Raw genomic sequence first — 13,576 nt, forward strand, 5'->3', positions numbered from 1 at the left:
GTCAAGAGATACATGTCTAGGTAAGGTTTATCTGAGAACAACTGGTCTTTGCCCAAGATTTATCTACATGATACACAGTAATTAGAAATAACAGACTGGTGGAACTAATCTTCTTGGATGTTTAACAGACATACTTTGAGGCCTGTAATTATTTGGTCAGAGGGACATAAAGGACAGTTTTTTCCTCCTAGCCCTCCTAGATCAACTATTTCCTGGGGAATATGAGCATGTCTCAATATGTCCTGTAATGGTGGTGGGTCACCTGTCCTCTTGATCAAGGAGGCCGAGGAGACCCCACCAGCTGGACTTGAACCACTGTCCAGCCTACAAAGAGGATGGTCAACACAGAGGAATCATTTTCTCCATGCTTCCAAGTGAAGCTAACCATGGTAAAACAGGGCCTTTGACTTATCTTCACAAAGGTGGAACTGGTAAAAGAAAGGAGCCAGGGACTCCTCCCAAGCCCATGTGACCCCTGAGGAACAGATCCTCAAACAACCTTAAGAGTAAAAATAAATCGGTTTATCTGGGCCAACTGTATGGCCTTAAACACCCAAAAGGAAAGTATAATGAAAGATTAAAGGGGCCAATATAATTTCTTAAGAGTCCATATGCATAGTTAAAGGCTACATAACAAGCTACAATGCCAGATAGGAGATACCTTCTTTTTAGTAGTTGGTCAGGGTGGCCAAAGGACTCCCCGATAGTAACCGAGCATAGAAAAAATAAGATTTTTCAAAAGCGATTCAGATACTAATGGGCCAAGCTTCCCCCAGTGCCATGGAAGCACTTTCAGATGAGATAGCATGTGACCAGACTCTATGAAGAAAAACGTATTCTGGTTATAGCAGAGGCTTTGAGGGTTGGGTTTTCTATCCTGCTGCAGTTGCTGTACTTCACACTCGTGCTTTTTTCTGACTCTGCTGTTCTGTGTCATCCCTTTCTCCCTCAGGTCACCCTCATCTTTACCAAAGAAAATAAGAGTAAGAGTAGTTTTGGCCTGGTTATTTACTAAGTCCAGAAAGGATAGGAACTACTGTGCAGGCTCTTTGTAGCTTTGCTTTGCTGATACTTGATAAAGAAAAATGGGCTTCTCAAGGCCTTCTCAAAAGTAGGTAGCCAAACAGCTATCTCCAGTGTGTCCTATTTTTATAAAAACAGAAGATTCTCAAGTAAATAATATAAAAGTGACTATAACACAATACTCATGAGTAGCTCAAGATTATGGAGAGATATGATTGTAAGAAAAAGTAAATGTGGCTGGGCAAAGTAAATGTGGCTGGGCGTGGTGGTACCTGCCTGTAGCCCCACCACTTGGGAGGCAGAGGTGGGCTACAGAGATACTCTGTTTCAAAAAGACCAAAAAAAAAAAAAAAAGTAAAACAGTGAAGAAAAGTCAGATGTTTGATTTTTTGTTGAGAAGTGATTTCCTGTTCTTTATTCTTTCTTGTATACTAGGTTTTTGTACAGGTTATGGTGGGGTGTCATAAGAGGTGATAAATTGAGTCATTCATCTGACCTATAAATCTTTTGTTACTGGGAGGAGGCTAAGTGGTATTTGTTTGAATTTTAATGGGCTCTGTATTTGTTTCTCCTCCAATACCAGTATTGGATATGCCCCACAAGCCTTTGTATACTTCAGTTAAATCAGGGGTACTTTGGGGGGCTGCTCCTGTCTGTGTGTGGAAGACAGAATGCATAGTACATTAGAAGGTGAGGCTCGGCTGGTCGGGAAATTCCACAGTCATTCTCCATTAGAAATAAATGCATATGAATGTTTAGCTTAAGTAGAAGGTCCCTGTTGACTCTGGTTATGTTATATAAGAAAAGGGGATATTTTTCAGGAGAAGAGCCTAGTCACTTACATGGCATTAGAAATAATATCTGAGGTCCACGAACCCCATCAATACCACACAAAGAACACATGAACCAAAAAGTAACTCAGCAAGGTGGATTTTACTTTTGCAAAAGGGTATCTTATGTGGTCAGTCAGATCCAGCAAGCACACAGGACCAAGAGGCTTGGTGGACTTTTATCCCTAATGGAACAGGATTGTCTTTTCCCCATTGGCTGGGGTCCAACCTCATAGTCTTTCTGGATTAGCTAAGTTGGCTACTTTAAAAGAGTCTATGCAAGGGAGAAGAGCTCTACTGACCCAGGCCATCTGGCTCAGGAATTCATCAGGGCCTTTCCTTAAAAGTTTTACAGGATGTGGTGGGATTAAGGGTTTAGACTTCCTTATCATAAACCAAGTTCCAAGCTTTACAGGGTTTGGAAGACTAATATTTAATGTTTCTTAGTATCGGTTAAGCTGCTATTTTAGGGGCTGCTTATTGGAGAAGTGCCCTGGTGCCTTGGCCCAGAGATCATTTTAGGTTGCTGGTTGCCATGGAGCTGCTGCAATTGGAAGGCCACTAATCTGGAAGGCTTTGTTTCTGATCTTGTTGGGAAGGTCCTCTGGAACATTATTCTGTCATTGCTAGCTCAACGCTTCTGAGGCCTCCAATCTCATTTTTTGTTTTTCTTCTCCCTTCCCTCCCTTCTTGCCCCCCTCCTTTCTTCCTTTCATTTTACTTCTTTGAGCCAAGGTCTCACTGTAGCCCAGGCTGGTGCTTCAGATTCCTCTAGGTCCTAGGATTAGTTATCCTTTGTCTTTATATGAGACTGCTGGTCTTAGAAGAGAGCCCCTGTACTAAAGGGCAGCTGTGGCTGGCCTAGTTGTACCATCGCTCTTGGAGGATCCAGAATGCCTCAAGAAAAGCGTTTCCCAGTGAAAAGTCAGGAGCCAACTTATCTTTCTTTAGCCTGCAGGTCTGGATAATAGACTAATCAGTATTGGTGGGATGCACTTTAGTAATGACTTTTAAGAAGTTTGCCCTTCAGTGGACCAGATGGCGCTTAGTATGTTCACTGCCATTATTCTCAATAGGCTAGCCCCATCTTCTTTTTACGTCTGTGCATTCCCAGGACCTGCCAGCATGTGTGTTAGTTAGTAGAAGTCAGGTATCTTGAGGTCATAGGTCCTAGTTAAGATCCTGAATTTTTTTTTTTTTTAAAGATGGGGTCTTGCTCTGTGGCCTAGGCTATACCCACACTCTTGATTTTCCTGCCCTAGCATCCTGAGTACTGTGATTACACAAATGTACCAACAAACCAGCCTTGTGAGTATGTGGTGTTGGATACTGAACCCAGGGCCTTGTGCATGTTAGTTGCTCTACCAACTCCCACAAGCTGTCCTCTGACTTCCACACCCAAGCTCTGGTATATCCATGTGCCCATACGTACATGTATACACACACTAAATATATGTAAAAAAAGATGTAGCTCAGTGGTAGAGCTAGAGGTACCTGTTCAGAAATTGAATTCATAGTCACACATTCTAAAAAGAAATAAATCAGAAGCTCCCTGAAGATTATAATAGAAAAAAAGTTATTTGTTAGAACATTGAGTTGAGTAATACTGTTAACATCTCTCCCCACTGGAAGCCTCAGGGAATTGCTGCTTCAGGCATCATCAAGGGGGTGGTTGAAGGAAGGTGACTTTTCAAGATTCTCTTGCAGTGCATTTTGACTTATAGGTTGCAGTATAACACTAAGTTCAGGCATCTGTAACTTTGTAACTTTTAAGAGTAGAGTTGACTGTTTTCAGAAGGGTGCAATTGTAGTTTTGCTTTTTTTTTAAAGATACGATTGGAAATTATATTTGTTTCATACTTTAAAAAGCATTCTGTGCAGGGGTGGGGTTGCTTTCAAAGGAGGAGTGATAGAATGCAGTGATATAAAACCTGAAAGGGGAATAAGGGATTGGTTAAATGGAGTTGGGGGATGGGGAGCAGGGTAGAGTAGGACGTATGGGGAGAGATAACTAACACTAAAGGCCTTTTGAAAGCATCATATGGAAACCTGTAGAAGCTTCTTAAAACTACGTATACAATATATGATGAGTTTAAGTGGAGTTATCCTCTAATAGGGGGATAGAGTGCCTCCTATCAGACACCACAGGCTAGCAAATAAAAAGTCCAGTGCCAGGAATACCTCTTTGGAGTTTGCCAAGGGGTTTCCACAGACTCCCAAACATTACTGGCTATTGTCCTTGCTCTTGTTACCCGCTTACCCACAGAACTTGACAGTAAGAGCCTATTGCAGAAGACATACTTGAGTTGATGTTCACCAAGAAATCAAGCTGGTACTGACCTCAAAGCTTCATTCCTACTGACTAGCTTTCATAGTGCCAGAGATGCTAAGCATGCTGCCAGAAGAGACGGGTAATCATCAGTCTTACCCAGCTTTGAACTCTGAGAGCTATAATAATGACTGGTGTGGCAAGATAGGCTCACTGGTGCAACAGTCACACAAATGTTAGGGGAATAATCTGATTGGATTTAAGGCCCACTTCACAGGATGGAATCCATGCCCGGCACTGTTACTGTGGCCAAGAATGTATGACTAGACAGGTCATAGATCCTAGGGGAGATCCTACTACTACTATTCTGCTAAATGGATAATATTAAACTGACTCTTAATGGCTTATTGTTATACCCATATATTAATGCATCTCAACTCTCACCAGAGAAGTGATGAATACGGAGACCCTTTCTCTGCATGGTCAACATGCAGAGTCAGACTGTGGTGTGCTTAGCCCTAAATGGGACATCTATGTCACTCCTCCTCAGGGCTCAGGGATTGTCCTGGAAGAGGGCGTAGAAAGAGTGTAAGAGCCAGAGGTTGTAGATGACTATAATGAAACTGTTTTCAGGACACAAGAGGGCAGGTGCACTCACCGAGGTTGTGATAGAATGCACAAGACCTGTGCTGTGCAAGAGTAAGCCAAATAGAATCTCAGCATGCTGAGGAACTATTGGCAGTTGATATCTGCTGGGAGGGGGAAAGTCAGTTTTCTTTAAGAATGTGACCCCTGGGTGGCACAAAGAGCACTGGCTGTTTCTGCAGAGGACCTGGGTTCGATTCCTAGCACCCACATGGTGGCTAACAACCATCTGTAACTCCAGTTCCAGGGGAATTTGACATCTTCTTCTGACCTCCACGGGCGTTGCACGAATGGGTGCACTTACACAGGTGCAGGTCATACACTCATACAGTAAAAAAAAAAAAAGTGACCCCTGGTAGGTTGCCCATGCTTCAAGAGATGGACCCATACTGAAGAATATTTGGGCAACAAAAATTGGAGAAGGGTTTTACAAAAAGAAAGGGGACCTAAAGTTAGGGGTGGGGGTATGGAGGTGGGGGTGGATTTGAGAGGAGATGGGGAAGGGGTTGAGTATGCTCAAAATACATTGTATGAAATTCTCTAGGAATTAGTAAGTTTTAAAGGCATGGTGCTTTATCATGAAAAGTGGGTATTAAGAAGAGTGGGATGACCGTCTGGTCTAAAAATGTTTGATTTTTAGTGGCTGCAGGAACACTGCCTGGCCTTCCAGTTGGCAGCTGGCCAGTCCTGCCACCAGCTGTTAACTGTAGTCAGCTGTTTTGGAACATGAATAGTGTAGGAGTATAGGGTATTGCGTTCAGAACTTCACTAGATTTTTAGGAAGACCAAGTATAAATAAGAGATAAATGTCTCATGCTTTGGGATAGCTAGTCTTTGCTAAAGAAACTTACCTCCCCTCAGGGGCTAGAGAGATGGCTCAGCAGTTAAGAACACTGGCTGTTTTGCAGAAGGCCCGGGTTCAAATCCCAGCACTCACATGGCAGTTAACAACTGCCTGTAACTCCAGTTCCAGGGGATCTGACAGCCTCTTCTGTCCTCCACGGGCATTGCATGACATGGGTGCACTTACCTACATGTAGGCAATACACGTGTACACATAAAATAAAATAAAAATAAGTAAATATTAAAAAAACTTACCTCCTCAAAATTTCTTTTCATTAATACTGATACAGAAAGAAGCATATATAATCACAAAATTATGAAAGAAAACCTGAACAGAACTTGCTTTGACTTCTTTGTCACAAATGTCTATTTTATGGAGGATCTTCTATTTACTGTGTATATGTTTCCCTAGGAAACTACATCTTAGCATTCTTAATTGATATTGACATTCTGAAAGAGAAGATGCCTAGATGTGTGACCCTCTGGCAGGATGCGCTGTGGGTATCAGTTCTGTGTACTGTTTTCAGCTACTGTTCTGGATAATTTTTTTTTTTAAACCGTGTATGTGTTGCCTGCATGTACATGAGTGCACCCTTGTGGAATGCCCTCGCAGGACAGAAGAGGGTGTCAGAGCCCCTAGAACTAGAGTTAAGGATGCTTGTTAGCTGCCATGTGTGTCTTAGATTTGAGCCTGGGTTCTCTAGAAGAGCAGCCAGTGCTCTTTACCACCGAGCCATCTCTCCAGCCCTTGTAATAAGAACTTTTATAAACTGATTATATATGAGATGGATCATAGCTGGTGCTAAAATGTTTTCTTGTATTATGTTTTGTTTTGATAACTTGAATTTTGGTAGAGCTTTTGAGCCATTAGTAGGTAAGAGCAGAAATAAATGAAAATCATTCCTGTAGTCCAATTGTATTGATAACTGAGGTGTAATTGATATCTCAGAGTTCTAAACTGTTGTTCTGGACATTTAAAACATAAACTTTTGTTATAATACAAGAACAGACTCTAATGGGAAGAGATTATTTTACATTTGCGTTTTCTTTCTTACAGGAAGGAGCTTGAAGCCTTCAAAGGTAATTCTGTGTTTAATTCTTCCCTTTAAAGAAGTTAAGAGTTAATTGATGTCAGATGTTCTATCTTGGTGATTAAAAAAAACTACTTCCCTTTTCTTTACATCAGAAAGCAGAAGTCTGCTTAATACTGTTTTAAGTTTTATTTAATTACAAGGAAGTGTGATGCTTTCAACTATGGTACATGTAGGAAGTAAGAGCTTGTTGGTGACTGTCTAATCACCATCATGGGGAGTCTGTAATGCAGGCATAGAGCCAGCTCTGAGGTTGTTGAGAATCATGGTTTCTGCTGTGCAGAGCCCAGGTCACCGGGAGAGGGGCTGGTGCAGAAGCTCAGAATGCGCCTCACAGTCTCTTCAACCTCCACAAAATTTTCTTTGGCAGAGTCGGTCTTGCTCTCATACTGTTTTGTGACTTCGATTAGTCTTTCCCCTTTTTCAGACTCATTCTCCCTGTAAATTTAGAGACTTAGATTTATAAATTTTAGAGATGATACATATTCTGAGGTTCAAAAGGCCACCTAGCATTGCCTTTTTATTTTAGGGGAGCTTTTGAAGGCAGAACATTGGAGCATAATTCTCAGTCCCACTTGATAATGGAGAAGCCGTAGTATAAAAAGACACCCACAAACTTGGTGGCAACCCAATGCCCTTTCAGTTTGTGGTTTTCAGTTCATCACCACTTTCATAGAAATGACTGTCTCAGACTCATTTCGAGAACTAAAAGGGCTTAAATCATTAAATATCTTCTGATTTGTTTTGTGTATATTATATTTCACATAAATTAGCATTGACCTTTAGATTTGTCGAGTGATTGAAGATTTTCCATTATCTCATTTATACTTGGAATTATCCATGTGTTTGCATGTTTCAGGAGAATCACTAGTCCTCAAGATAAAAGGTGTAAAGCCTTATTTGTACTGTAGCCGTAATTGAACAGACTTATTCTGTCTAAATTTCTATTTGACTCACTGCAGAGATTAAATGGTAAATGATTAAGTTCATGACCAGTTGTTGAAGGTAATGTTACACAATGGTGTGATGTAATGTATTACCGTGGCTTACATTGTTCTTATTTAATTGTGATACCTATTCACGAACATTTATTTTTCATCATTTGTTTGAAACAGAACTTGAAGTCCTCATGGAATGCTAATTTGCCTCTTCTTTCTTTCGACGAGTCTAGCATTTCTCAGACAGTGTTAAGAGATGGGGGGAAAAACAAGTTAATATTAAAAGACAGGCAGGGACACACATTATGTAAAGTGTCAGCTTTACTTGCACTTCAGTGCTGGAGCATTTTTTTTTTTTAGTTATGTCATTGTTCACAGAGATCAGCAGTTTGCAAAAGGTTAGATACTGTTGCATATTTCTTGATAGAATAATTCTATTTAGGCTGAAATAGCTTCTTTATATACACATCCCTAGTTATGTACAACATTTAACAACACGTCAGGTCCACCCACAGGACAATTTAAGCGCTTGAATTTGAGCAAAACTTACATTGAATATGACATCATATCTAGATTTTTGGTTATCAGCATTCATTAAAAATTGTTTGGTCTTGTGCTGCTCAGTGGCATGTGCCTGTATTCCTGTGAACTCAAGAGGTAGGGGAGTCACTTGAGCTCAGGAATACCAGCCTGAGAGAAAATAGGGAGATCCTTTCTTGAGAGAAGGGCAGGGAAGGAAACAAAGTTTCCTTTGAGTGTTTTGATATTTTGGAAGTTCCAGAAGCCTGAGGCAAGAAAGCTAGGAAACTAACCATTTCCAAATTATTAATGGAAAAAATATTTTAAAATCCATTCAAATATATTATAGTTTGTTTAGATTTACCCTTATTTTTCATTTATTTATTTATTTGTTTGTTTGTTAGTTTTTTGGTCTTTATGAGTCAGGGTCTCCCTGTAGCCCCAGCTGGCCTGGAACTCCCTATGTAGACCAGAATGGCCTGGAACTCACAGAGATCCACGTGCCTCTGCCTCCTGAGTGCTGGGATTAAAGGCCACCATGTCCTGCCGTTATTTTTCCTTTTTAGAACGTAGGAAAGCAGAACGTTTTACTTTGTTCACTTGCTTTATTCAACTTGTAGTTTACTTGGAAGCCTTTTTCTAAATTGGAAATAGTGATTTAGGGGGAATCAAAACAAAAATTAGAAACCACCAGAGTAATACAGGTCACTGTTGTCTACCAAGTCCTAGTCTCTCTCTTGGATTCCTGGAGGCTAATGAGTTAAATCCCCCTTTCATTTCTGTGGCGTGAGGCAAAGCTCTACAGTGGTATGAAACTAGTTGTTTTAATGTTGCTAGTGGGAAGAATTTCTACATTGCTCAAATACTTTTTCCTTTAATCTTGGTGACGGTAATGTAGTCTTTTGAATATTTTAGACAGTAGAGAAAGAACTATAGGATTTTTTTACAGGGGTGAGAATGTTCAAGGTCCAAGGAATTCCCCAAATTGACCACTCAGATACTGAGTCTCAGTAAAAAGGAGTGCTTTATTGGAGCCAACCAGTTGGGGACACAGTCTTGGGAGCTGTACTGTGACCCTGAGCAGTGAAAACGCAGGGCTTTTAAGCAGAAAAACCACAAAAACCACAAAGCAGGGATGTCCATAGAAACTATACACAGAATAACCAGGAAGGGATGGGAGCAAACTAGGACTGATTTCCAGAGACTTTACCTATACAGCCATTGGCTGTCTTACCTGGGGCAGAACGTTCTTTCTCTTCTGCCCCAGATTATTCCCATAGAAACCATACACAGATGTGTCAGGTATGCTGCCATTGGCTAGCTTACCTGGGGCAGAACATTCTATCTCTTCTGCCCCAGACCATTTCCATAGAAATCATAAACAGATACCAGGAAAGGGTTTGAACAATGAAGGGGATTTCTAGAGTCAGAGGATAGGGAGGGGGTCTGAGGGGCACTCTCCTTCAAGAACTGTTTTGGGGGACTGAACCACTTGCCTTCTGGGTGCTGGAAAAGTGTTCTGCTGTTTAGCTCTACCCTATCCTTTTGCATTTATTTTAAGACTCTTGCTAAACTGGTTAGACTGGCCTCAAATTTGTGATCCTCCAGTGTCAACTTTGAGTAGCTGGGATATGCCATCACAACCAGCAAGAATAGGATCTTAAAAGTACTAATTTTAGGGGCCAGTTAGATGGCCCAGCAAGTAAAGGTACTTGTAGCTGTACCTGATGACCTGAGAGGACTGATCCCTGGAACCCAGGTGGTAGACGTAGAGAGCAATGCCCCCTGTTGTCTTCTGACTTCGACATGCCCCTGCCCTCAGAGACACAATAAAAACAAAAGAGTGCTAATTTTATGCTTTTATTGGGGAAAGAACCCCATCATTGTATATGTATGTAAATACATTAACAGTTCTTACACCTGGGAAATTTGCCATAAATAGACACTTCTGTTATTTGAGGATTATTAACCACTATTTTTTTTTGTTTACTTACTTAGAGACATGATCCTACTATATAGCCCTAGCTGGTCTAGAACTCACTGGACCAGGCTGGTCTCAAACTGACAGAGATCCACCTGTCACTGCCTCCCAGGTGCTAGGATTAATGGCATGGGCCTTCATACCTGGCTTCTTAAGATTTTTGTTTTTTTAAGTCTGACAATGTTGTGTCACTGGAGAGGGTGGAGGTAAAGAGATTTCAGAGTTGGATATTATTCCTACCTCTGTAAGATTCGTGATTTATTGTGGCTTTAATATATTGCACTTGTTTCTTTACCTTCAGATTAAGTTCCTTGCCAAAACAACCACCATTTTTAATTTTCTCTGGAAAATATGTCAGCTGATACCTATAGCTTGTTGAGTGCTTATGGGAAGTCACTGACCATTTCTTTCCAAATACTTATTTCTATAAACTGAATTAAATACTTAGCTGAGGAAAGTGGTATCAGCTCACAAACTACTCGTGCTGGATATTGCTGCAATATTGTTAAATATTAGGTAAGATGGTGAAACCTCACTGCTAATGAGAATTACAATGCAGTAGGGTTGTAACTCTATGGAAGACAATATTGGTAAATAGCTTTTAAAGTCTGCCATAAGCAGCACAGTTAAGAATTAGGAAAGATTTGGGGGAAAAGGTGCTGTATGAACTGTGTCAGACATCCTTTATTTCTGCTGTTCTAAAAATAGACTGAAGCCGGGTATGGTGGCGCACGCCTTTAATCCCAGCACTCAGGAGGCAGAGGCAGAGGCAGGCAGATCTCTGTGAGTTCAAGGCCAGCCTGGTCTACATAGTGAGTTCCAGGATATCTGGGGCTACAGGGAGACCCTGTCTCAAAAAGACCAAAAAAAAAAAAAAAAAAAAAAAGACTGAAATTTTCATCTGATGTTGTATGGGTAGTTTATGCAAAGATTTACAGTCAGTAGACCTATGCTTAAATAATTTATTAAAACGATGGTTATATTTTAAATTAAAATATTTGTATATGTATTTTGATAGATTTCTGCCTTCTTTTAAAAAAATCGAATAGCCAAGAAGAAATCCTATTTTGTCTGTTGTAGTCTGCTACCTATCATAAAACACTGTCAGAAATATGACCTATAGAGTGAAAACATACCAGGATTTAGTTGTCATTATCACAGTGATGTGATCATCAAGAGCATGTGTAGTGAGGCCAAGCCTGTTTACTCTGATCACTTTTTAAGGTTTTGCTCTGGAAAACAGAGCTATTGGAACAGACAGGACCAAAGTATTCTGAGAAATGAAGAACCACAGTGACATAGTGACAGTCTCAGGTATGAGAAAGTTTAAAGAAAGAGAAATGATTATGTTGATAGAAGCTTTGCAACATTGAGAAGAATGGGGAGATCTCATTGGACTTAGCAATGAGAAGGTGACTGGTGGCCTGGGAGAGCTGGCTGAAGGGAGAATTGATGGAAAGTCAGAAGGAATAAAGAAATAATGGTCCGTGAATGGAAAGAAATGAAGCTATATCTTCATTAGGATTAAGGATCAAGGCCGAGAGGTGAGATTAAAGATAGTAAAGGAGTTAATGAAGGTCCTAAAGATCAGGGAAAGAATGGTGTCCAGATCATCCATCTTTGGAGAGGACATCTCTTTCCCTGAAGTCATAGAGTGGGGAGGGATAGCTACATTTGGGGAGGGGCTTGGTTGACTTGGGGAAATGAAAACATTTGGGGGAATCCATTTAAGAAAGATAGTTGAGGGACTGGAGAAATGGTTCAATGGTTAAGAGCACTGGCTGCTCTTGCAGAGGACCCAAGTTCAGTTCCCAGCACCCACGGGGCAACTAAGAGCCATTTGTACCTCTACTTCCAGAAGTTCTGATAACCTCTTCTGGTCTCTTTGAACATTGCATGACAAGGGTACACTTACAGGCAAAACACTCATACACTTAAAAAATAAAAATCAAATTCAAAAAAGAAAAAGAAAAATAGTCTAATTTTCTGGTCTAGGTTTAGGACTAGACTTAAAAGCATGCCAGGTGTTGTGGCACACGCCTTTAATCCCAGCACTCGGGAGGCAGAGGCAGGCGGATCTCTGTGAGTTCAAGGCCAGCCTGGTCTACGTAGTGTGTTCCAGGACAGCTGGGTCTACAGGGAGACCCTGTCTCAAAAAGACCAAAGAAAAAAAAGCCAGATATGCTTTGGTAACACAAAGTTGGAGTGAGACGAGTACGTATGATTATTTAATCTGTAGGTCACGGGTGCCAGTGTCAGCATGCCTGAGGTTCTTGGCCATGAAGTTGAGGATGAATAGAAGATGCCTGACTAAACCAGCAAAATAAGCATGCAAAGAGGTGTGGGATGGGTACCGTAAAGGGAAAAAGTTTGTGATCAAAGTGGATTTTGTAGTCCAAGAAGGAATTTTATTTTCAGATCTTAGTGTTGGCGCAATTCCTCATATTGATGATTGTTGCGGGTTCTCCTCAGGCCAGCTATGAAGACCCTGACCTGGATCAGGTCCCCTGCCAGTTAGGGGGGGCAAGAGGCGCGGAGTCAAAACACCAACACCGGGAGTCGGGTAGAAGCAAGCACTAGGTGAGGTGCTGCAGGCTCGTTTAATGCAGGAGGGGGCAGGCCTTATATTTCCCTTTTCTCCGCCCCCAAGTCCCTTTAGTCAGCGTATCATTTTCTGATTGGTCCATGCCACTCAGTCTGTCAGCAGTCACTGGGCTTGCACTAGCAGGGTATGGAGGCGTGGCCTCCTTTTGGCGGGCTATTTGCGGACCAAGAAGTGAAGTGAATTCTCGAATCCCAGGGCTCTGGGTCCGTGCCATCTTTGGAGGCCTCCTGCTACATTTCCACCCTTTTTCTTTAAAAATGACTGCCCAGCGAGAGCTCGTAGGCAGCTCCGCCTCAGGATGACCCCAGGATCGTGGACTGTGCCTGCCTTAGGTTGTCCTATTCGGGCATGAACCTTACCTGTCATTGGAGCATGGGCGTACACGTCCATGTCCTGTCTTAGGTTGATTCAGCCCAACAGGAGGTTACCCGTCATTGACTACCAGCCCTCCAAGGGGTATTGTCCCAGGGGATCAGTCGAGGTGGGGAATTATCTGTAGGAGGCCTCGTACATTTGTGCAAGCCAAATCTGTCGGGCTGCATAGGGCAGGTTGGAATCATCTTCGTGTATTGCTCTGAGGGCCTGATACACCGAGTGATTGAATTTTTTCTGACTGCGGGAACGAAGAACGAGGCATTTAAGAAGTAGAAAGAGAAGAATAATTATGCCTGTCAGGAGTAGGTAAGTGATGATCCAAGATGGGTCAAACAGTGCTTTTAGATTAGACCAGATTTTCTCTAAGAACCCTGGATTGATGTCCAACATGGGGGCATGGGTATAATTTAGAGCAATAATTTGATTAGTTAGTAATATAGAGTAATTAAGAAACTTT

General features: G+C 41.6%; 1 protein-coding gene across 5 annotated transcripts in view; it reads left to right on the plus strand.

Moving 5' to 3' along the window:
* Nucleotides 1-13,576, plus strand: part of Dtnbp1 (dystrobrevin binding protein 1) — a 129,585-nt gene that overhangs the window by 58,147 nt on the left and 57,862 nt on the right. For all 5 annotated transcript variants that reach the window (XM_029562592.1, XM_029562591.1, XM_008831372.3 and 2 more), the window contains one exon: nucleotides 6,668-6,690. In XM_029562592.1, coding sequence (XP_029418452.1) covers nucleotides 6,668-6,690 — 23 coding nt within the window. The remainder of the gene's footprint in view (nucleotides 1-6,667; nucleotides 6,691-13,576) is intronic.

Source organism: Nannospalax galili, unplaced genomic scaffold (assembly GCF_000622305.1).
Source record: "Nannospalax galili isolate Female #2095 unplaced genomic scaffold, S.galili_v1.0 scaffold30, whole genome shotgun sequence".
Lineage (NCBI taxonomy): Eukaryota > Metazoa > Chordata > Mammalia > Rodentia > Spalacidae > Nannospalax > Nannospalax galili.